The sequence below is a fragment of the Colossoma macropomum genome, unplaced genomic scaffold (assembly GCF_904425465.1).
Source record: "Colossoma macropomum unplaced genomic scaffold, Colossoma_macropomum, whole genome shotgun sequence".
In the NCBI taxonomy this organism is placed as follows: Eukaryota; Metazoa; Chordata; class Actinopteri; order Characiformes; family Serrasalmidae; genus Colossoma; species Colossoma macropomum.
In genome coordinates this window covers 23,712,429-23,737,367 of record NW_023494806.1, presented here as the reverse complement: position 1 = coordinate 23,737,367, position 24,939 = coordinate 23,712,429, and the positions used below count along the sequence as shown (strand labels likewise).

Sequence of the window (24,939 nt, the reverse complement as noted above, 5' to 3'; positions counted from 1 at the left end):
GATTACTGATGACTGATCAATATACTGACCAAGAGCACATTGAGATATAGATTACTGATCACTGATCAATATACTGACCAACAGCACACTGAGATATAGATTACTGAAGAAATGGATTAATGAAGTTAATAAGTTGGTGTTAATACAGTAAATGAATATAATTTTAATTATTTATTAAAATTAATCATTAAAATTACATGAACATTAATAAAGTTAATGAACCTCTGCTGCCTGAATGTTGTTACTCAATGTCAAATAAATATCTTACAAACTTGACATGAACTGTTTTGACTGAACTGTTTTGACTGAACTGTTTTGTTCTGCTTTCTTCTTTTACCTGTACACCAAGGTGAGCCGTCCACTGTCTAATAATCATTAAACAGACAGAGCTCACATTTCAAAACAGCCTGAAATACTAATCTAATGTCGTACATTGCTGTGTGTCCTGTATTTGTTTATCGAACACTGAATTATCGATTATTGAAAAATGTTAAAGTATCTTATGTAAAAACTACCTGGGCACAGGAAAATGGTCTAATCCAGTTGTGCATCAAGTTAATTGTAGCCAGTTGCATTGCTTTTTGGTAGGTGCGAGGTGATTCAGTGTGTTGCTGAAGTGAGAGAACGTGACAAAGCGATGGAAAAACTTTATCCTCTCCTCTTTCTGAGAGTTGAGTTTGACCGGTACAGGAGATATTTTGCACAGTTTGTGGGTTTTATCTTAGAAAGGCAAACAGAACTGGATCTTTTTTTGTTGACACTGCTATTTATAGAAAGCAGTCGTTACAGAGCTTTTCTTTCTGTCGTCTTGCATGTTTGCATTTGTAATTTGATTAAAAAAATGAAAGCAAAAATCTGCGTTATTGACCGTTTTCCCTGCCCCCAGTGTGTATGGCGATGTGTTCAGTAACCTGGTGCTGATCTACTCGTCCTTCGTTCTGTTTGGACTCAAGTCAGAGGACCTGGATATAAAGGTGAGTCTGTCTAGCTACAACCAGGTGTTAGTGGTTTGATTTGATCATTAGGTTTTATGTTGGTGCAGTTCTGTTGTGTGTGCATAGAGTGATTATGGGCTAATATAATTACAGCATGTGATAATGACGATATTAGAGAGTGTTATTGTAACTGCTGTTGTGTGTGTATTTATTCTCAGGTTTTTCTTGTGTGTGATGTAGCAGACATAGCCTGGTATGTGTATCAGATCTGCCTACACACTCTGCTGAGCTCAGAGAGGAGTGTGTGGAGCTGGCTCGACCGAGACTGGTTCAGTGTGCTGCAGACAGAGGTAACGTCAGTTGGAGTTTTAATCAGGTGTCAAATTTTGGTCTGAGCCAAAGACATCCTGGGAACTTTCCCTCTTGATTACCGTGTAGTGACAGTAATACTTCAGGGTAAATATTAAGTTTAAATTGTACTTTAACTAATTTCATCAAACTGCTTTTAAACAACATCCCAAAGCATTCAGTCTGGATAAACTTTACATACTGTGCTTTTCTCACACTGTGCTGTGCTGATATACTTACGTGTGTCTTGCCTAGTGATGACCTCAGAACTGCCACACTTACTCAAAATAAAAACAAACTCTAGGCATGGCATAGCTAGTAGTTGTATCTTTGTGCAGATGTTGGTGAGTTAATTTTATCTGTGAATGTTTTTCAGGAGGAGAGCTGCTTGGTTTGTTTCCCGTGTATTAACTCTATGGTAGCCCAGCTCATGCTGAGGAGAGCTCCTTCTCTGCAGTGGCTGCTGGAAGCTTCATTCTCTGAGCTCAAGGACAGATTCCCTGAGATACCACACAAAGTCTGCAAGGTACCAGCCTCAACCAATACTAAACAGACATTACGTTAATATTAAACCTGGCAGCGTTTATAGAAACACTGACACTAACACTAACCAGTACTAACACAGACAGCGGTGCTGTGTTTACTTGTGGCTGTTGTTCAAGCCTCATAGCAGAACTGGTGTAAACAGTGACGGTAGTTCCCTGCTCAGCATCCGGAGCTCGTGTTCCTTGAAGATCACCATTTTCTCAGCATTAAGAGAGAAAAGAGTTATGGTCACTTGGGCTGAAAAAACAAAGAAAAATGTTATCAGTGAATTAGAGCAATGATTTAACATTCAATGAAAGGAGAAAACAGCTAAATGCAACAAGTAATAACAGAGTAAGTGAACAAATAAACAAGCGTAAACCAGTACTAATGTTTACCACACCAGTACTCACGTTTACCAAACCAGTGCTCACGTTTACCAAACCAGTGCTCACGTTTACCAAACCAGTACTCACGTTTACCAAACCAGTGCTCACGTTTACCAAACCAGTACTCAAATTTACCAAACCAGTACTCACATTTACCAAACCAGTGCTCATGTTTACCAAACCAGTGCTCACGTTTACCAAACCAGTACTCACGTTTACCAAACCAGTACTCACATTTACCAAACCAGCCCTCACGTTTACCAAACCAGCACTCACGTTTACCAAACCAGTACTCATGTTTACCAAACCAGTACTCAAATTTACCAAACCAGTACTCACGTTTACCAAACCAGTACTCACGTTTACCAAACCAGTACTCACATTTACCAAACCAGTACTCAAATTTACCAAACCAGTACTCATGTTTACCAAAATGCCCTTAACATAATAAACAAATAGCAGTAACTTTTGTTTGTGTGTGTGTGTGTGTGTGTGTGTGTGTGTGTGTGTGTGTGTGTGTGTGTGTGTGTGCGTGTGTGTGTGTGTGTGTGTGCGTGTGTGTGTGTGTGTTTGTGTGTGTGTGCGTGTGTGTGTGTGTGTGTGTGTGTGTGTGTGTGTGTGTGTGTGTGTGTGTGTGTGCGTGTGTGTGTGTGTGTGTGCGTGTGTGTGTGTGTGTTTGTGTGTGTGTGCGTGTGTGTGTGTGTGTGTGTGCGTGTGTGTGTGTGCGTGTGTGTGTGTGTGTGTGTGTGTGTGTGTGTGTGTGTGTGTGTGTGTGTATGTGTGTGTGTGTGTGTGTGTAGCTCTTCAGTGATATCACAGCTCTCCACAGACTCAGTGCTGCCCCCTCTCCATCTGAGCCTGAAAACACAGCCCCACTGCAGTCTAATGACAACCTTCACCCTCCTCATCCTCCCCATCCTCAGCTCCCTCACTGGGCTGTAAATGGAGTCGAGCCTCATTCAGACTCGCTCACTGACACACAGCTGTTCCTCACATCCTCTTCCACTGAGTTGAGCAGCCCTGAGTCTGTCCAGCAGCAGAGCACTGTGGGTACAGGCTGGCGTGGGGCAGTGTGTGAAGCCTTTGTGAGTCAGTCAGAATGTGTGTGTGACTCACACTCGCAGCCATGGCCTGGAGGACACGCTCAGAATGAGAGCTACACAGGTAACAGCAGAGTATTTCACTGTAGATTAAATATGTGAGGGTGAAGTCTGAGATTATTTATAAATCAACCAAAATGTCTTTTAAGGAGGCGTCTGAGTCTGGATGATTCCATGTTCTAGTTTGATTAGTTGCTTTTGATATTTTACAAGCTGTATATCTGTTTACATATATTGTTGCTGTCAGGACAAAAACATTGTTATTTTTTAATAATTTGAAAACATCAGCTGGTGTTTACATTGTGTGGACATTTCATGATGAGTGGATCAATAAAAAATAAGCTTTTACATGAACTTCCCTTATAAATCAAGAATGTTTTTCCTTCTCCTTCTTCTTTTGTTCCAACAGCAACAACAAAACTCAGAACAATAAATAAATTAATTTTACATTTAAAAATGTTATCGGTAAGATTTCTGCTGTTAAAGTTACCTGTTTTTCAGTAAGATTTAGATGCATGATTGTTTTTTTATTTAATAAAAACTAGCGATTTGCTAGTTTGCAGTGTTCCCAGCTGTCCCAAACTGTTTTTCTCTACATGGGGAAAGAAAAAAATATAAAAACTATGAAAATTTAAAAGGAAATTTACACATTATTATGAAACTGGCAAACTCTGCACTTTTTAAAGAATTTTTTTAACTTGAGTTCCAAAGAAAAACAAGCATCTTCAAAGAACTACAGAACTTTTAATGGAAGTCAATGTAAATATATTTTTTTCCAAGTAATTTTAGAGCATTGCTATTGGTCCATTCATCATGAAATTTTCACCGTGTTCAAATGATGCAGAAAAACGAAGATACATGTTTTTCTTTGGACAGCGACGATATATTAACCCTGTAAACTGACCCAAAAACATTTTTCGATAATTTTCCTGCAGCAGCCATCATTGAACCATGCCCAGCTGTCTAAAGGAGCTTCACCATAGAAATCAACTGTGCAAACATTTGCATAGAAGTGGAGCATGTTTACATAAATACACTATATTAAGAAATGTACCTTAAATACCATAATTAACCTAGAAATGTAAAAAGGTTATTTGTAGGACAAGTAACAATTTATTTGAATGTTTAATGCGTATTGCCCATATATAACTATATCACAACATCTTAGTGTAATTACTTACATTAAAGTAATGTAAGTTAATCATGGTTGTTTCTGACCTCATAACCATTACCAGGCCTCTTTGATGAAGGAGAGGAACAGTGGACAGTGGACGCTTCATCTCTGTCAGCCCCAGATCTCTCTTACTCACATACACACACTGAGTGTCCTGCCCCAGCAGTCCTGTATGGTCAGAATTCACCTGTGGAAGAGATGAAAATACTGCCTCAGCAGCCATGGAGAAACAATGTGTGTGGAACAAGCAGCAGGGGGCAGCAGAGTGACACCTACAGCATCTCACCTCCGTTCCAGCGGTGGGTAGAGTAGCAACTCATACTCAAGTAAAACTATTGTTAATTAAATCATCATTTTTGTCCTGTGATGAAACATTCCTACGCTGATGAGAGTAGTCTCTTCCAGGATGGTCCCCATCCACAGAGCATGTCTGGACACTGAATGGTTTGATGAGTATGATAATTGCGTAAATAGTATGATCGGAATGCAGAGGCCACCTCAGTCATTGTTCCTATTGAAACACTAGTCTTGGACCGAAGCTCCTGCTGTCCTTGCCTCACTAGTGATCCCTTTAAAACCATGTAGATCTTTTCCACTTGATCATAATAATCCAACATCAAGCTCCACATTTTTTAAATTTGCCACAGAGCAATGTAGGATGTCAATTGTGTAATTGTATCATGCAGTACACCAGTCTGGAAGCATCTGCATTCATGTTCCCCCCACTCATTTATTTAGGTCTTCATTCCTACATGTAGTATTAGTTTCATTTAAAAATACTCAGAGAAGCACAATTAAATTTAAAAAAGAGTGAATGAGTAAATGTAACTAGTGACTATTCACTTCTGCCCAATACAGGGGCACAGAGAGGAAGAGACCAGCAAGAGATACTGCAGGAGAGACAGGTACACAAGCATGGACATGTTTTCTCTCATTGAGACCTTTTAATACATTTCTCATACACTTCAAACACAGTGGCACATTCTCAGATGTGTTTCATCTCAAACATACACGTTCATGTAAAACACACGTAAGTCTGCACTAATGTTTGTTCTCTAAATGAAGAAACAGATCAGTGTACGAGTTACAAAATAATTTGTGTATGTTGCCTGGTCTGCGATATGGTTTAAGGTTTTTACGCTCTGTATTGGTCACCTATCATACATTTTTATGGCTCACACTGTGTGGGCTAAATGAGCACACTTGCACATTTCCAGTAGTTTTTAGCCACAACATAACATAAAAAAGTCACAACATAAAAAAATCATCTCATATGCTTCACCTAATTTACCACATATGACGGCAACACAGATCCACCAAAGTCAAAAGAATAAATAGCTGTTGTGTGTTTGGAGCTGGTGTTCAATCTGGGCTGATTTCAATCATGCATTCACACTGTATGATTGTATACTATGATTGTAAAATAGCCAATTCACTTGTTCCAGCTTGAAATGATTTTTAATCCATAATCAAAAATGCACTTCTGAAATGAATGGCGATTTAAAATATTTTTAATGCCACCAGCAGATCTGCACTTTCCTTCTTTATTGTGCTAAACAGTCGTTTATGAGTTAGATCTGCTGGTTGCCTTCAAAAGATTTTTAATTTATTTGCAGTAAGGACATTTTTGATTATAGATTAAAGTTGGAGCAAGTAAAATGACCATTTTATGGTCATACAAGTACACAGTATACTACAGCTACGAATACAGTATGACAAGAATATGTGTAGGGAAAATGTAAACACTGTATTTGTGTCTTTTATGGTCATTTAATGTTTGGATCAGTGACATACAGTATAATTGAATACTGCAGTGACATGGCAAGTCGTGCTGTACAACCTGTAATGTGCGGCACCTCCAGCTCAATTTTAACCCATAGTTTCAGCGAAACAGCAGGGGGCTGTGTGAGCACTGATGAATTAAAGATTAATTGTATGTGTCTGTCTTCTCTGTTTGTAGTGTTTCCACAGTGTAAGAGAGGGAGGCTTCTTTTTGAGAGAATACCAGGACGGTGTGACGGACAAACGCGGCTCAGGTTTTCTGAACGCCTGCTTTAGTTTCATCTCACACATCCTGTCATACATTCTTCACACTGACATGTTCGCTATAACACCACCCTGAAGACCCTTTATTTCACTTGTCATATACTGTTCCATACACAGAGACACAAACCCACAGAGAACCCCCCCAAATACGTACTCAGGAAGATGTGTTTTCACTTACAAACCAACTGCATAATTTATTTTTTCATTGCATTTATTGAATTATAATTAAAAAACATAGCATTCACACTTCACATATGGTGAAACCTGTTTTTTTTAGGATGTTTGTTTAAGAACACCAAACAATATACCAGGAAAGTCAGCCTGTGGTCTAAATTTACGGTTCACCATAAAAGGCAAAGGCTTTCTCCTGTGACCTTTAACCCAAAGTGTGTGCTGTGATGTTGGACTGAATGTACACAGAAGCAGGTGTAAAACGTTTTCTCATTATAGAGCTAAAACATTGTGTTGGAGACAGGGGTGGGCATTTAAGTCACAGCAGCGAAGATGTGTAATGTGTAGTGTTTGGGCCATAGAGGGCTGTTCGTAGAGATGTGATGTGGAAATGATTAATTCAGTTACAGCTACAGATGATTAAGCTTTCACTTGGGTTTCATTGCATTTGTGACGCAAATTTAGGGTGATGATTCTCCTGTAACTGTAAAAATACCAGCTAAGCCAGGTTCACAAGAGTTCACTGAGGTATGTATTAGAAAGGTAACACTTTTGAAATTTACGGAGGGGGAAGGGAGCAGATTAATGTGTTAATCTGTCAGATTTTTAAATTTTGGGATATTTTGATTGAATTGATTATATTGAAAGACGTTTTCCTATAGTTTCTGTAGTCATTTCTAAAAGTGTTTTGCTGTCACTTAATGTATGTAAATGCTAAGAGTGTATAAATTGCAAGGCTAAGCAGATTTTATGAAAGATATGGATAAAAGATATAAAAGAAGTGGCCAACAAGCAAAACACAGCAGGAGCTATAAGTCCCATACGCATAAAGTTGGTTTCCACAACCGTTTTGTTCATTAATGCCAGTGGAAATTATGTGACCAAATATATATATAAACTGTGTTTTTACACACCACAATTCTCCAGTTGGTGAAATAAATGGTTTTGTTGCCTTAATGTACTATATATATATATATATATAAATATATGTGTGTGTGTGTGTGTGTGTGTGTGTGTGTATATATATATATATATATATATATATATATATATATATATATACAGCCTTTGTTGAAATAGCAGAGTCAGAACTATAGTGGCAGCTATAATTTTCACTGCAGGAAGAAAAAAAAATGTTTAAGAGGTTTAATGTTTAATGTTTATATGTGTAAGCATGACCTCACAGTTCCTCTGTATGTGACCCCTGGCACCCCTGGGGCGGATACACTGTTGTGGTGTGCACGGCTCAAAGGTGAGCTGGTACAGTAGTTTTTTATTTTATCAGACTTTTATTGCCTCTCTGTTGACTCAGATTCTCAGTTGAAGAACATCTCTTTTAGATTAGCATACAGAAGGTCAGTATGTGTGAGTTGACCTTGACCAACACTCCTATGTGATAAATAAGACATTGTATGGTATGTTTCTGTATATCGCTGTTGTCGGAAGAAAACCTTATATCTCCAAAATGGTAACTTTACAGGAGAAGGAAAAAAACCTACTTTACTTTTAATGTAAGTCAATGGAACCAGACATTTTTTCAGGAAATTTCGGGCCGTTTCTTTTAGTCCATTCATTATGAAATTTACACAAAATATAAAGGGCAACAGGTATCGTCAAATTATATCAAAAACCGAAAAACGACAAAAACGGAGATACGAGGTTTTCTTCCAACAACAGCGATATACTCGTATGGTAGATGCGCCATGATCCAATCACTCAAACTACCTTCGGTGGTGGTCAGGGACACATATGACCCGAAACATTTGTAGTGTGAACCCTAAAACATCCCAACAACAACGAAAGAAACTGTCTAATCAGTGGAGTCATTGAAGCAAAGATGATGATAAGTTGCATTAGTAGTCCATGCAATCCAAACGTGTGTAACAACGACCTCCAGTCGCCAAGTCCGATCAGAAGTGGTTATCTGAAAGAAGACATCTGAAAATGAAAGTGTTAATGGATATACATCTCTGTGTACAATGTTTATGGATAACAGTTTTTCATACAGCATCGGAAACCACATAATCAAGTCTATTAGAGATACTCCGCGAGTGTCTGATGATTAAGGCATGCAGATCACTGTATAATTGCTTTTAAACTGTATTGTTTTTTTCTATTTCTATATCCTGTCCAGTTGCACCCACTAGCTGGGTCTCCCCAATTGCATCATGCTCCGAGGCTGGAAGGGTGAAGACTAGTTCATGCTTCTTCTGAGACACGTGAAGATCCACTGCACCTTTTCAAACTGCTGCTAACACAACATCTCGGACAGCACAGCACACTTAGAGGAGAACGCTAACTGCTAATTCTTTCATGTCAGCTACCAGACGCCCACGTTGGCAAGCATGCTCTCAGTAATGTGGGCACAGTTATACTGTCTTGGATTATAATTGTAGTGTACGGCTGTGGCATCGGCAGGGATTGAACTCCCAACAGCAGGGCCATGTAGACATTGGTGCCACTCGGGAGCCCTTACTGAGTATGTTCTTTTGTTGCTTTCAATAATCAAACTTATTTTTTTAATCAAACCAAACCTGAATCATAAAGCAGAACGGGGAAATTACTGCATGTGGTTGCCATGCAGACCTAAAGCTTCTATATAAGCCACTCTGCCATTAAATTCCGCTTTAATGACGTGTTAATTGCGCTAGTTTGTGTCATTAAAAACTGATGGAGACCGTAAATATACATCTCTGTGTGGAAGCTGAAGCAGACACCTCTCGCTTTTTCTGTCTTTCTTTCTGTTTCATGGAGATGGATGGAGGAAAGGTAGCAGTTCATTTGCACTGCAGGTTCCTTATCAGTGTCGGGCAGAGACAGAGAGAGGGAAGAGAGGAGGAGGGAGAGAGGGAAAAAAGAGAGAGTGAGCGCTTATCACAGAAAGCCAGCAGTCCTTCTTTAGGCCCTCACTGGAATGAGCTGAGGGAAAAAAAACTCCTCCCGTGGGCATTACACGCACACATACTCCCTCTCTCTGGCTCTCTTCTTAATCTCTCTCTCCCCCTCTCTGTCCTTCTATCTCTCCCGGCTCATAGCCAGCCTGCATAAATGACCCCCACCACTCATCCATTCAGGGTGCGTTTACTGTCCCTGCTAACGACCCTCCCTGAACAAAAGCCCCTAACGCGGCTCTGTAGGATGGGGTAAGGGCAGAAAGGGCAGGCACAGGGGGCTATTTTGTGGTGGTGCGGCTGCTTAGTGTGGTCTGGTAAATAAACGCAGTCGTAATGGTGTAATAATGGCCACGCCATGCGCTCTCGCTCTTTTCTCTTTCTCTCTGTCTCCTTTACTTTCACATGGAGGGAGGGAGAGTGTGAGAAACATGCATGCTGTTCAAATCTGACCTTTTACGTTTTGCCTTTCTGCTCTGGTGCCAAAGCTATTCATTCTGCTCAAGACCCACCACATACAAACAAACCCGCACAGTTAAGTCCTCATCACTGGACACAGCTGGAGCAACTAACTGTTGTTCCCATGAGTTAAAGCCATGTTTCGGTTAGAAATCAGGTTTACTCAGTGGTACCTTTCCTTATGTATTACTTTACGTATTCATAATGTAATCGATGAGCCATGTTTGGTGTCTGAAATCATCTTCTTTAGTTTTAAATCATCACAAATTTGCCTCAAATTGCGTGGAGTTATCAAGCAATCTCAAGTAAGTAGTTTCTGACCACTACAAACATTCAAAATGCATTGTTATGTAAGATGAGTGGTTTGTAGGCTTTTTAAGGCAGTTAACAATACGAAAGCTCTTTGGCTGCCAGAAGAGGACGGGTTTGAGATTGTGCACACTTTATTGTGCATAAATATCGTACAGAACCCTGAGCTAGTGCTTCTGATGCCAGTTAGCAGAACATGACACAGTAGATAATGTCAAAATATGTAAATTTGTGATATAATTTGGGAGACATATTGGTTGTCCCTAGTGGAATAATGATACACCACGTGTGGGTATAAGGTGATGTGGGGTTAGACTGGTGAGTGTGGATAATATCTGGTGAGTGTGGGGTAAGATTGAATGAGTGTGTGTAGTATTGGGTGAGTGTGGTCTAAGATTGGGCAGAGATCAGGGTAGTTTTTTGGTGTGATGCTGGGTGAGGGTCAGCGAAACTTTGAGTGGAAGTGAGTGTGGTCTGGGCTAGTGGTGGATTTGGGTGGTAGGGGTTGGTGATTGTGGGTTAATATTGAGTAGAAGTGTGTGTGGACTGGGTCAGTGGTAGTTTTGGGTGTTAGGGTTTGGCCAGTGTAGGGTAAGATTGAATGTAAGTGAGTGTGGACTGGGCCAGCGGTAAGATTAGGTGAGTGTGGGATAAGATTAAGTGAGTGTGGGATAGGTTTGGGCAGAGGCTGGGGTAGTTTGGGTGAGTGTGGGGTTAGATTGGGTGAGTGTGGGGTATGAAGAGGCAGAGGCCGTAGTAGTTCTGGGTGAGGCTGGGGTAGTTTTGGATGAGTGAGGGGTAAAGAGGAGGTGTCGGAGGGGTTTTTAGTGTTTAGTAAAGGCTGTTAAAGTTCCCAGCTCTGAATGGCAGCTCTGCAGGTGCGACGTGTGTATGATGACTGTGTGTGTGTGTGTATGAGTGAATAGGCCCTGACGTGCCCCCTAGACTTTGCCTCCCCTCCGTTCTCCTTCTTAATCCCACCGTAATCCCATTATGCAAATCCCCCCAAAACGCACCAAGAGACTTTTCACACAGCCTCAAAAACAACACTCCAGCGCTTAGAGGAGAATCGCTTCAGCTAGACAGCCGCTTCAGATCTGAGAGCGGGCTGAACGAGGGAGACAGTCAGGGAGAGAGAGAGGGGGGATATTTTGGGGACCCCTGGGGGACCCCTCAGCCAAAGAATTTGTCAGCCCTCAGGCTTGTGTCTGTGTGTTTTTTTATGACAGTGTAATTTATGTGTGGCCTCTGGACATGCTAAACGAGATTACCACAGGGCTGACAAAACCCAGATTGTAAACTTGTCAGTGGGAATATGCTTCTTCACCACGTCTCGGCCAATCGGCAGCGCTTAGATTGTGATGTTACTGTTTCTGCTCAGTGCTCCGCTGACACAGCTCATAGCAGGTGGACGAGTAGCGAGTAAACGTATATAAACAGAAACTCTCTTGCATTAGACCTGAACAACCGAACAACACTGATTCGTCATGGCTTACAAGGAATGTTTGGTTTGAGCTAAAATGATAGCTTTGATAAATTTCATTCTGTTTTATTACAAATTATAAATACTATAAACTATAAATGCAAAATTTGGCCGATCTTTTTCTCTTTTTGCCTTCAAATGTCAAAAGCATTAATTCTGTATGAATGTTTGTATGTAAGTGGCCTTTAAATTGCAGCAGTGTCAGGTGTTTGAATTAAAACTGTATATTTGGTATTTTTATTAATAGCAGGTATAATGAGTGAAGTCGGCAGTGAACTGAATAGTGACCGATTTTTATTAGTCTTTTTCTTTTGTTTGGCCACCCAAAGCTCACACTGGGCTAAATGAACCCATGAAATGTGAAATGAAAAATCAGATGCCTATTTAAAACGGGATAAGATAAAGTGCTGCATTGAAAGTAAGAGGTGACTTGTTTAGCATAATGAGTCATTTATAAATGTGATATTATATTTTGTTGCAGGTGTAGCAGCGGCATTCAGATACAGCTTGACCTGTCTCATACCAATACCATACCATACCTCTTACCAATGAGTTAAAACAGTTTTAATGGCCAGGGTAACGTGTTAAAAGGGCTTTGACAGGTGTTGAGTATTTAAAGGGAATTATTGGCAGGTGTAAATAACTCCCTCTCTACTGCAGACTGCCAGCGTCACAGCATATACAATACAGCTGTAAAATACATAAGCCTCCACTCGTGTTGTCCTCCCCCCGTCCCTCACTCCCCTCCTTTCTCTCCTCCTCTCTTCTTCCCCTCCCTCTCCCTCTCCCTCTTATTCACTCCTTTCTGTGAGAGCATCTTGTGAGAGAGCTCAGAGAGGGGCTGAATCTTGGACTGAAAGGACACGCTGGACCGCAGTACTCTGACTAATCTTCTACTCTAGTGCTTTAACAGCAACTCTACTGCAGCTCCGCTTAACAAATATCATTGTTATCCTTCTTACGCATTCTGGAGGGATCACGCGTTTTCTGAATCAGGATACTCACAGGTAAGATTCTGTGGCATAATTTCTGGATTATTTTTTGCATACAATATTTACGATTGACCTCTTAAACTCTGAGGACCGGTGTGTACCAGTTTTACAGTAATTACTGCAGAATTGTTAACGGAATAAATTAAAATGTTTAATAACTGAATAATGACGAATATTTATTATTTTAAATGTTTGAAGTTAATCTCTTTCTTTTTTATCTTCTCAGCCTCAGCATCATGACCCGAAAAGTGTTCACCAACACGCGTGAGCGCTGGAGGCAGCACAATGTGAACACGGCGTTTGCGGAGCTGCGGAAGCTCATCCCGACGCATCCACCCGAGAAGAAGCTGAGCAAGAACGAGATCCTGCGGCTGGCCATGCGCTACATCACCTTTCTGGTCACGCTGCTGGAGAAGCAGCAGGGCGAAGGTGCCGCAGCAGCTCACTCTCCGGCCGCCCTGCTCACGCTTATCACAGGGAACATGCAGAACCTCCGCTCGGACCGGGCCTGGACCAGCGACTCTGACCCACAGTCTCCTGGCTCCAGCAGCGACAGCACAGAGTCCTGGTAGAACCTGCTGCTGCAGCAACATGGGAAATCAAGAACAGTTTTTACAGAGAAAATCCAGAATGTCTGCTGAAAATTACGCAGAGGGAATTTAGAACGACTGCTGTGATTTTACAGAGAGTCTAGAACATCTGTAATTTCACAGAATTTAGAGCGTCTGCTGTAATGTCACAGAGAGAATCTAGAACATCTGCTTAATTTTTCAGGAAAATCTTGGATGTTTGCTGTTTTTTCACAGAAAGAATCTGAAACCTCTGCGGTAATTTAACAAAGATCTAGAGCATCTGTCATTTCAGAGAATCTGGAATGTCTGCTTTAATTACGTGGAGAGAATCGAGTATTCCTGCTGTAGTTTTACTGAGATTGTAGGAACGTCTGATGTAATTTTACAAACGCTATCTATGGTTGTTGTGATTTCAAGGACGTAATCTGGAACGTCTGCTGTAATTTCACAGAAAAACTAGAACCTCTGCCTTGCAGGAAAACTAATGTGTGAGTAATCAAATATGAATCCAGATCTAACCCAGATTTTTCTAAAAACTAGGAATTAATTGAACCTGAGTAGCCATTGTTAAATTTTCATTACCAAACCCTCAATAACTGGAAACAACTGTGACCTAGATGGGCAGTGTCTATGACTACAGCCTCCACAGAAAAAGCATCTGAACTGAAATGGACACAGGTGCTGCTTTCCGCTTTTGAAACCGATAATGCTGGTGAAACAGAGGCTGTTAATTTGGTTTACTTTCAGAAGCTGAAAGAAAACCTCCGTGATTGCCGTGCAGAAGCTTCATACAGCATATGGGTTTGTTTGGATGACGTGGACATTGTTCCACTCAGGATTTGTCATTTTGTTTTTATGTTATTTATTAATTGTCTTTTTTTGGCATAATTTAAAAAATAAGAGCAGTAATAACTAAAAGGTCACCTTCCCTATTTTGGTCTTAAAGATATTACTGGCTTTTTATTTATTTCTTTATCAGATGGTCAGGACTGTATAACTGACAACACCTGTAAATTATTCTTTTTCTATTTAAATATTTGTTAACTTATTGAACACAGATGTTAATTTATTGATTGTTCAGCGAACATGAAACGTAGCCAAAGATTGTTAATATTTTTGTGCAAGCTGTAAGCTTTTGCATGGTAGAAGTGATGTATCACTCTGAGTTTTTGTCTTCCTTGGTATGTATTATTTATTGTATTAATTTAACACATTTTTTGCTATTAAAATGCAAACAAAAACTTGGAAACCATTGCAGTTTTTTTTCATTGCACTATTAGCATCATAGTGCTAATAGTACTATTTTTAGCCTGCCTGAAGTTAGATGTTTGATTAGACCCAACGGAAAGTTGCCTAACCCCCAAACTCCCCAAAACACGTTTTATGAGTACATATATACAACCTCGTTTCCAAAAAACTTGGGATGCTGTGCAAAATGTAAATAAAAACAGAATGTGATTATGTGCAAATCATTTAAACCTTACATTTAATTGGAAATACTACAAAGACAACAAATCAAGTGTTGAAACTTAGAAATTTTATTGTTTTTTGAAAGATACATGCCCATTTTGAATTTGATGCCAGCAACATGTTTCAAAAAATGGATGGGTCAACAAAAGACAGACAAATTTGTGGAATGCTAAAAAACACCTGGTGGAACCTGATTGAGTACAAAAAGAGCATCCCAGAGAGGCTGAGCCTTTCAGAAGTAAAGATGGGGAGGGGTTCAGCACTCCGAAAGACTGCATGGGAAATCTCTGTATGCAAGGGACAAGGCCGAAAAACGATATTCGCTGGCCGTGATCTTCAGGCCCTCAGGCAGCACTTCGACTATTTCAGAGATGATTCTGTAGTGAAAATCACTGCATGGGCTCAGAAACACCCACCGTGTAAAGAAGACGCCATATATAAACAGGATCCGGAAATGCCGCCGCCTTCTCTGGGCTTGAGCTGATTTAATATGGATTGGGGTGAAATGGAAAAGTGTCCTGTAGTCTCACAAATTAAAGTTGGAAATTGTTTTTGCAAATCATGGACACTGCATTCTCTGGGCTAAAGAAGAGAGGGACCATCCCACATGTTGTCAGCACACAGTTCACAGTTCCGTGATGGTGTGGGGGTGCGTTAATGCTGAACGATATATACACAGGTTTATTTGCTGCCATACAGATGACGTCTTTTTCAGGAAAGGCCTTGACAGTGCCAAAGCACATTCTACACATATTACAACAGCATGGCTTAGTAGTAAAAGAATCTGGGTGCTAAACTGGACTGCCTGCAGTCCAGACCTGTCATTCATTGAAAACATTTACCGCATTATGAAACAAAAAATATGACAAAGGAGACCCTGAAACTGTTGAGCAGCTGAAATCTTATTTCAAGCAAGAACCGGAAAACATTTCACTTTCTCCTCAGTTCCCAAACGCTTACGGAGTGTTGTTTCTTTTTTGAAATGTGTTGTTGGCATCAAATTCACAGTGGGCATATAATTTTTAAAAAATAAAAAATTATTAGTTACAACATTTGATATGTTGTCTTTGTATTATTTTAATTAAATAGAGAGTTAAAATGATTTGCATGTCATTGTAATCTGTTCTTATTTACATTTTGCACAGCGTCCCAACTTTTTTGGAAACAGGGTTGCGTTGTGTGTATATTTTACTATCTGGTAACAACACTGTGATTTCATAAAATAGCGTAAATCTATGATGACACCACAATTGTCACCTGACAACACAGATATAGCTAGTAGTTATGAGCTAATAGTGTGTACTATGCAGTGGGACTAAAAAGAGAGCAGTGTGCCTTAAATGTAAGGAATACTGGAGTATTTAAAGAAAGCCTAAAGCTAATAAATTGCAATTTAGCTGTTTTGTATTTTTGTTCCTAGTTTGGTCCCCAAAGACAAACACTTTGGGCCCCCCTGCTTTAGGGCTATATATGAATTCAAATTAGATAGTAATTCAAAATAAACACAATCAGTTGGTTTTTATACTGTGGTCAAGCACTGTTGAATATTCTAGGCTAACTCTATGTACAGTAGTGTGTAGGCGTAACCTCTTCTCTTCTTGGATTAAATGTCCCAATAGTGATAGATTGTTAGAACATCTGTTAGGTTCTCATGAAAGCACCTGGTGCAGTGAAAATGTGCTTTAACTGAAGAATTAAGAGCCAACTGAGTAAGTGTAGCATTGCACTTCAAACTAAAATTAGCAATATTATGACCTATAATGAATTGTTTTTGTCTGTAGCTTACATTGTTAACATCTTACTCTATTTTGTAATTAACTAAATAAAATATTGCATTGTGTTTTATAAAAACTAATAAGCAGACTGATGTTCAGAGATCATTTAGAAAATCTTTGTTTCTTTCTCTTCCACTCTGTATGCGTTTTGTATGTTCTGAAGTAATAAGATCACAGATATTTGAGATTAAAATATCTGATGTCACTGTTGGAATAAAAACCTTTTTTTAATTCTTTATTTTAACCATTTTTTTATTTTTAATTTGATCCAAAATAACTAATATTATATTATATTATATTATATTATATTATTAACAAAACTGTGTTCCATTGACTTCCATTAAAAGTTTAGAATGTTTTTCTCTTTTCTTATGAAGTTGCCATTTTGGGGATTCAAGGTTTCGTCCTACTTTGTGTCGTTAACTGATGTTTGTTCATTACTTATTGCATGTACTATTATTATTATTATTATTATTATTATTCATGTGTGTTGGTAAAACCTGCTGGTCACCCATGTTTATCATTTATTTATATATCTTTATATATATTTATCATGGTCAACCATGATCGTCATTTAAGAGACGTGCAGCCATAGAGATGACCTCTGCGATGGTCAGTTGAGAGCAGGGTGACAATAGCGATGACCTCTGCGAGGGTCCGAGTGGCTTTAGAGCTGTCAGAGAATGGACAGCTTAACTTACGACCTTAGGTCAGAGGTCAACCTGAAGTCAAAACTCCTCACTGACCAACTAAGTGTGAATAACGTTTGGAGAGAGTGTGCGTTTGTGTTTCCTTAAATCTTATGTTTGTGTTTAAAAAAAATGCATCTGTTGCAAATTTAAATAACTTAAAAAAATCGCCCAAAATGTTTAGTGCTGGCTGACCCTTATGTAATGGTCAGATAGGGGCAACATTTTTGAATGTCAAACAGGACTAAAATTGAACATAAAAGTTAATTCGTTCAGCCTAATGAGAAACTGTAGAACAGACTCAGTTCATATCACAATACCTACATTTAGAGTCAGTTATTCATTCAGCCTAATGAGAAACTGTAGAACAGACTCAGTTTATATCACAATACCTACATTTAGAGCCAGTTATTCATTCAGCCTAATGAGAAACTGTAGAACAGACTCAGTTTATATCACAATACCTACATTTAGAGTCGGTTATTCATTCAGCCTAATGAGAAACTGTAGAACAGACTCAGTTTATATCACAATACCTACATTTAGAGTCGGTTATTCATTCAGCCTAATGAGAAACTGTAGAACAGACTCAGTTTATATCACAATACCTACATTTAGAGCCAGTTATTCATTCAGCCTAATGAGAAACTGTAGAACAGACTCAGTTTATATCACAATACCTACAATTAGAGTGGGTTATTCATTCAGCCTAATGAGAAACTGTAGAACAGACTCAGTTTATATCACAATACCTACATTTAGAGTCGGTTATTCATTCAGCCTAATGAGAAACTGTAGAACAGACTCAGTTTATATCACAATACCTACATTTAGAGCCAGTTATTCATTCAGCCTAATGAGAAACTGTAGAACAGACTCAGTTTATATCACAATACCTACAATTAGAGTGGGTTATTCATTCAACAGCAGGTGACTTTGGATGGATTAATAACAACAGTGCCCAGCAGTATCAGTGTCACTAAAAGCCCTGAAAACCTATTGTTAATTAACACCAGGCCTGTTTGGTCTGCGCACTACTGCAGCTGATCCTGAGGGTAAACACTGTTTGGTTAAATGCGTGTCAACCTCGCACATAAACGGCTAACACAGCTTCCTGATCCCAAAGCCAAACTCGCTAAACAGGCTCATGTGGACAGTTGCCTGCTCTGCAGTCTGAAACCTTTGTTTAAACAGCAGGGTTAAGCGCTCGGCTCCCATTAGCGTTTCCTTTTTTCTCTTTAACAGCTTTTTTGTCTTTGCTGTGTCCATAAACCACAGTTTAAAATGTAGAATTCCTCTTTCTATCAATACAAAGCCAAAGCTTGTTGCAGGTGGATACATGAATAAATTATTATGACGCTAGTACTCAACTCAAAAAATAATTAGTAAAGAGCTAAGTTTAATTAGTAAAAAGTAATTTTAAATGAAGAGATGTTAAACATGTCCAGAATGATGAACAGAGCTGCAGATTAAGCTGTAGAACATCCAGAATTTCTAATAAAGTCATATCCTGAATGAAGCTCTAATAAAAATCTGAAACATGACCTGACTGGTTTGGCTAAGATAAGTAGGCTAAAAACACTTTACATGCTGCTCTAATCATGAGACCTGTTAAACTTCCAGCTCCAAATGTGAAGCTTTGTCTCTGTTGCGCTGCTGTTTGGCCAGAAACTTATTAAAAAACTGCACATTCGGTCGTCAGAAGGAAATGGCAAAGAATACACTAACAAAAATGTATATTTACATTAAGCTTATTGCTCAGATGTAGAAAAACCATTAAGCCACCAAAACCCTTAATGTGACTAAAAAACAATGTTAATGAAAGACAGTAATTCAAAGAAAAAGCTTCCGACATTTGAGAAAATTTGGGGAAACTTTGTCACTTTTTGAGCATATAAGCTTAGACTTATACTGTGATGACTGATCGACTGATTCACTACTACTGAGAAAAGAAAAATGGCCAAAAATGACATGGAAAAAAATCTGGTTCCACTGACTTACATTAAAAGTAAAGAAGGCTTTTTCCTTCTCCTGTAAAGTTAGACAACCTTTTGTTCCGACAACAGCACAACAGTAAAATACACACACACACACACACACACACAAAAAACAAGTATCTTTAAAATAGTAACGTTATGTAAAGATATTTTATTACGTCATTTTAGTCCAATCATGAAATTTGAAGGGCAGCTTTTCTTTCGATGGCGACTATGTATGTATGTGTATATATATACACACACATAATAATTAGTGCTACAGTTATAATTAGTAAACTTTGATTTTTTTCTTAACATTTTAACGTTTTGTCCTATTTTTGTCCAATATTGTCTGTAATGTTAGTATCTAAAGTGTGTTGTAACCATAGTTTAGATAAAGAAGCATATAAAGTTGGACACGTCGTTCTCTTCTACACGAAATACACTACATATTTGTCCATGGAATGTAAAAAAAGTGCAAGCTGCTGTTGTGTTTCTATGGCAACAGGTTTATAGCCTCTAAAAATGTTTCGGCGTGTTAAACGTAGTTGTACCTAAAGCGATTAGTTAGTTGTCACTAGTTAAGACAGCCTATAGATGTGTGGTGCGACTGAATTTGGTAAAAGCACAGTCTGAAACTAACCAGTGTTAATTACTGACTCAGTAAAGACTCATTGACTTATAAACGGACACAAAACCAGCGCAGCCCATTCCAGACCTCAGTCCCAGCTCTCAGTGTGGAGCAGCAGGTGCGATGCTGAAACACACACAGAGGAGCTCGGACTGAAATGTCCACCCAGTTAGAGTAACTATTAGAGACGAAATGATGAGTGTGTTGTAGTTGTTCTGAGAGGCTGCACAGATTTTACTGCGAGACTGATGAATTTTAACTGAACTGACTGGTCAGTTCTGCGGTCAGTGTGTCCACTCGGTTCTCCTGTATTATCCTGCGCATAAACACACACACCCACACACTCTTATTCTGCTCTGAGACGATAATCAGCTGCTCACACACTCCTCTTTATCTCAGCTACACACTCTCACTAAATCTGATATCACACCACACCAGATCACAGCGTCTCTCTCACTCTCTCTTTCTCCCCCTCTCTCTCTGTCTCTCTCTCTCTCTCTCTCTCTGTCTCTCTTTCTGAACAAGTGTCTCTGCTGGAAGCTGATTAGCCTGATCTCTTTATCCCAGTTCACACTCTGCATGCTAAAATTTCTCCACTCCCCCCACCCTTCTCTCTCTCTCCCTCTCTCTCTCTCTCCCTCTCTCTCTATCTCTCTCTCTCTCCCTCTCTCTCTATCTCTCTCTCTCTCTCTCTCTCTCTCTCCCTCCTTCCACATCATGTGTAAGACAGATAAGAAATAAGACAGAGTATGTGTGTATGTGTTTCATCTGTGTGTTCGTGTGTGTTGTCAGTGTCTCTTGTCAGTCTGTTTGTTGTCTGTGTGTGCCAGAGTGTGTTTTGTGTTGCTAGTATGTGTGTTTGTGTATCTGTGTGTTGCTAGTGTGTGTGTGTTCTTGTTTTGTAATACTTGTGAGGACCACATGTTCTCACAGCTAGTATGTGTGTTTGTGTATCTGTGTGTTGCTAGTGTGTGTGTGTTCTTGTTTTGTAATACTTGTGAGGACCACATGTTCTCACAGTAATAGGACACCATGACATTTTTGCTCAAGTGAGGACACTTTGTCAGTCCTTACTTGGGCACGTGTTGTTTTTACCATAAATTACTTATTATTTATTTTTTTTTGGAAAAACTAAAAGCAGAAATAATACCTTTTGAAGACTGAAGTTAAGGTTTAGTTGTAGGTGTAGAATTATTTTGCTACAGTAATACAAAACTTAATAGAAACCTATGGAAGTCAGTTGTCAGTGTGACTGCGTGTGTGTGTGTAAGTGCGTAAGTGTGTGTGGGATCTGTGTGTGTATGTGAGCGTGTTGTCAGTGTGACTATGTGTGTGTGTGAGAGTGTGTGTGTGTGTGTGTGTGTGTGTGAGAGTGTGTGTGGGCAGGTGCAGTGTTGGAGCTCTAGGCTGTTCATTGTGGCCGGGGCGGCGGTCCTCTCCTCTGGAGCACTCTTTCACCACCAATCCTGCAAACTAATCAGATTAAGCAAATCTCTACTTCAAAAAGCATCGCGCTGTAACTCGCACAGAGAGACAGAGAGAGAGAGAGAGAGAGAGAGAGAGAGGTAGTGCTAGTCACAGAGAAGGGAAAAGCGAAGTCGTCTGTAAAAGGTTTCAGTTTTGTTGCACACTGCACGCTTCTTCACTCTCCTGCTTTCTGCTCTGTATAAGAAATAATCATTCTATTTTTCCCTCAGCTCTGACAGAATAATAACAGCATAATTAATAATAATAACAGCAAACTATTATGACCTTCACAATGTGCCAAAACTTCATGATGAATTGACCACCAGAAATGCTCCAAAAGTGCTTGGAAAAAAATCTAGTTCTATTAACTTCAATTAAGAATGTTTTTTCCTTCTCCTGTGAAGTTAAAATATTAGAGATACGAGGTTTTGTTCTGACAGCAACGATGTATTCATTACAGTAAATCTGTGTATATATGTATATTTATGTATTTATTGTTGTAACTTAGTCATGCAGTTTTGTTCAAAAATGTAAAGCCCCCCCGATCATGTTTTGTTGATTTTCTAAGTGAAAACACACCATTTACACAGAACATACTTAAATATGGCATTTTTTCCTGCAAATTTTAGTGCAACATGTCTGTTTATTGGCATTAAAATGTCAATAGATACAGAAGTGTGTTCTCTGTAGAGAATGTGTTAATTACGCTTAGAAAATTAGCAACACATGGAATTTATTTATTTCTAATCTAATAAACAAGAAGACAAGAAAAAACAAACAGTGTTACTTTAAAATACAATAACACAATAGGAATACAATACTTTCTTTTAAATCAATTATTTTATTATTATTATTATTTTATTTTATTTTATTTATTTATTTTCCCTCATTGGAAAAAAAAACATGGAACACGGACTAAAACAATGAATCAAGAACCGCTCACTACAGGCACAACGTTTGACCAATGAGGACAACATAACCTTTGATGACTGTAGTAGACATTTGCTTTGACATTTTGACACAGTCCGTTTCAGCTTTTGTAGTAAAAGAGCTTTGAAAGTACCAGATTTGCTACAACTCATAACTTGTTTTCGCTTTTGGCTTTGAATGGGTAGAAAATGACATACTCTACTCTGGATACCACTTTTACAGATCCCCTTGGATCTTTTGACCAAAACTGGAGCTTTAAGTTCAACCACTGGCATACTAATAAAGATGAAGGTGATTGGAGGGTGGAGAAAATAAGGTGGCACTTTGCAGAGAGCGTAATGATGTCATTGACCATTATACAAAGACAGCGCCAACAGAAAACTAATGTCACTGTCTTAAAAATGCAGATTAATAAACATTATTTGGTGATCGGTCTCTGTAGACCCAGGCACACCCATGCCAACCTGTGGCTACGGCCCCGATGTCATCAAGTTTTCACAGCAATCAGATTCTTGTTTTACCAGATTGTCCCTGTAGATGGTTAATGGTTTTGGGACCATTAAAATAACTGTCACTTGCGAATTTGTGTGCTTATTAAAATGTAATCCATTTTGTTGCACAATCAAAACTTCACTTCATGGTACAACCAGAACATTGTTCACTCAAACTATTTGAACAAAAAGAACACAGTGACACTGAACATAGTGAGCATTTCTGAAGGGGACGTTCCTGATGTTCTTGATGAGTTGAATTAATGACGGTGGTGAACAGAGTGTAAACCCTGCATTTGAAAGAAAGTACGTCTGCTCTTGCCATAGAGTGGCAAAGTTCGATGACTTTGCTGTTAAATTGTTAATAATCTTCCAAAATTTCAGAAAGGAGTAGACAGAAATGTCTCTGGTGTACATTTGAACTCCACAGCACTGTGAACTCTCGTCAGACGGTGATATATATGTAGAGGACAAGGAACTAAAAGTGCAGGAATGTTCTGTACTGCAGGGTAGATGTATGACCAGGATGTCCTGGTCTTCCTCATCAGCACACTGACTCTAGTTTTCTACGTCATTATTAGAACATGCAGCTTCTTCATCCAGAGCTGTTTCCAAGTACCAAAGCACAAAAGCAAGACAGAGTGACACCTTTAGCTTATTGCTGGTTGCCTTTCGATGTCTGGATGCTTATGTGCTGTAATTAACTTTCAAGATTAAATTCTGCTCCATGCAGATCGAGTAAAGCTGATAGAGATATTTGCAAGTCTGTTGAATATTGTCTGTCATTTTAGCATACGGTTAATCTGTATATTAATTTATTGACATTAAATTATGGATAATACGGCTATAAATGACCCCAGAGATTTATTTGAATGAGTGATGTGTCAAAGTAATCAAAGTAATCTGAAAAGTTCTAAACGGACAAAAAAATGATACACCAACTTTACATGTTTAGGCTTTTTTCAGCCCAAATAAACGTTGACTCTTTTAGTGAATACTGTGTGAAACATTCATATCTATATATGACAGGTTGTACATGATGAATGCAATAAACAAAAAGCAAGGTGAGGTTGTTATAGTGAAAGATAAAGGTCTGCCCCTCCTGGCCACATTGTCCACAGTTTTAATCCCCATATATAAGAGTAAGAAGACAATTTTACGTCTGGGGAGCCTTTAAGGGTTGTCCAGAACATCTGCCAGAGGAGTGTCACTGGGCTACCTGCACCATTCGGCCCCCTTTCTAATAACTGGACTTTCCCATCTGTAATATGAGAGAAGCTGGTTGGACTAAAGCCACTGAAATAAACTCACAGATGCTTAATTTCCTAAGTACGATTAATAAGTAACTCATCAAGGTTAAATCGCAGTTCTAATGTCCAATATGTTTAATCCATAGAGATCATTTATTCTTTTTTTGTATGTAAACGTGCCAAAGCCTGAGACTGTCTTTGAAGACGTCATTCAGTTGTATAATTAACTGCCACAGGTTATATTATCATTAAGGATGCAAGATGATTAACTCATCAAGAATAAACTATAATCTTAGGACACAGTAACATCAGTAATCCATTATAACAGCAAAACAGACAGCTGAGAATTAGCCTGCCTGAACAGACAGTTCAGAAAGCACATAATCTAAAATGATCAGAGATTAACTTTGAGATCCAAATGTGTACATCAAGAAATGTTAGATAAACTATATAATCAATGTGTGCTGTAATTTGTAAGGGTTCAAATGAGCAACATTGGTCCTAGTGAAATATAACTGTCTGGCCATGGGGGGCCCTCTGCTGGCGATGCAGACAACTGCAATTTTTGTTTTTCACGTCTACATTGAGTGTGTACAGGTTTTTCAGCCAGACTTTTGCTGGTTTCCTTACAGAAGACCTACTGGTTTGAGTAACATAGACTTCATGTACATCTAGTGATCTACTCATGTATTTCCACCAAACATTTCTGGAAAATGACTGCATATCAAGACTTCACTGGCAAGCCTGCATAGTCTTGTGGGAATTATTGGCCTTGCACTGTCTTGATTTCAGTCCTTCATGAGTAATCAGCAGCAGTTTGTGAGAGCTAATGGTATGCAGTCAGCCTCAACTACTGTCACCTATGG

The 24,939-nt window shown here is 39.0% G+C and overlaps 2 protein-coding genes across 5 annotated transcripts; both read left to right on the top strand.

Moving 5' to 3' along the window:
• Positions 1-508: 508 nt before the first annotated feature.
• LOC118826987 lies at positions 509-10,464 on the top strand. Of its 4 annotated transcripts, none has more exons than XR_005008825.1 (8): positions 510-974; positions 1,154-1,285; positions 1,660-1,809; positions 2,998-3,361; positions 4,533-4,770; positions 5,330-5,376; positions 6,432-7,216; positions 8,823-10,464. XR_005008825.1 is itself a non-coding variant. In XM_036598140.1 (8 exons), exons 3-8 carry the CDS (start codon positions 1,699-1,701, stop codon positions 8,833-8,835), a joined length of 849 nt encoding a protein of 282 aa, XP_036454033.1. In that variant the 5' UTR covers positions 510-974; positions 1,154-1,285; positions 1,660-1,698; the 3' UTR covers positions 8,836-10,464. The 4 variants fall into 4 exon arrangements, 3 of the variants coding, with proteins under 3 accessions (XP_036454032.1, XP_036454033.1, XP_036454031.1); XM_036598140.1 differs by having other exon boundaries at positions 6,432-6,507; XM_036598139.1 differs by lacking the exon at positions 8,823-10,464 and having other exon boundaries at positions 509-974; positions 1,154-1,391; positions 6,432-7,624.
• Positions 10,465-10,509: 45 nt separating this feature from the next.
• Positions 10,510-14,598, top strand: tal2 (T-cell acute lymphocytic leukemia 2). The gene is made up of 2 exons (XM_036598172.1): positions 10,510-12,837; positions 13,049-14,598. The coding sequence occupies exon 2, from the start codon at positions 13,059-13,061 to the stop codon at positions 13,392-13,394; it is 336 nt and encodes a 111-aa protein (XP_036454065.1). The 5' UTR covers positions 10,510-12,837; positions 13,049-13,058; the 3' UTR covers positions 13,395-14,598.
• The last annotated feature ends 10,341 nt before the right edge of the window (positions 14,599-24,939 follow it).

Bases quoted from the DNA above. Each gene is read 5' to 3' on its own strand.
- LOC118826987 (XM_036598139.1), top strand. From the start codon at position 1,699: ATGGTAGCCCAGCTCATGCTGAGGAGAGCTCCTTCTCTGCAGTGGCTG. The intron at 3,362-4,532 runs GTAACAGCAGAG...AACCATTACCAG, and splicing joins TCAGAATGAGAGCTACACAG to GCCTCTTTGATGAAGGAGAG. The intron at 4,771-5,329 runs GTGGGTAGAGTA...TGCCCAATACAG, and splicing joins ATCTCACCTCCGTTCCAGCG to GGGCACAGAGAGGAAGAGAC.
- tal2 (XM_036598172.1), top strand. From the start codon at position 13,059: ATGACCCGAAAAGTGTTCACCAACACGCGTGAGCGCTGGAGGCAGCAC.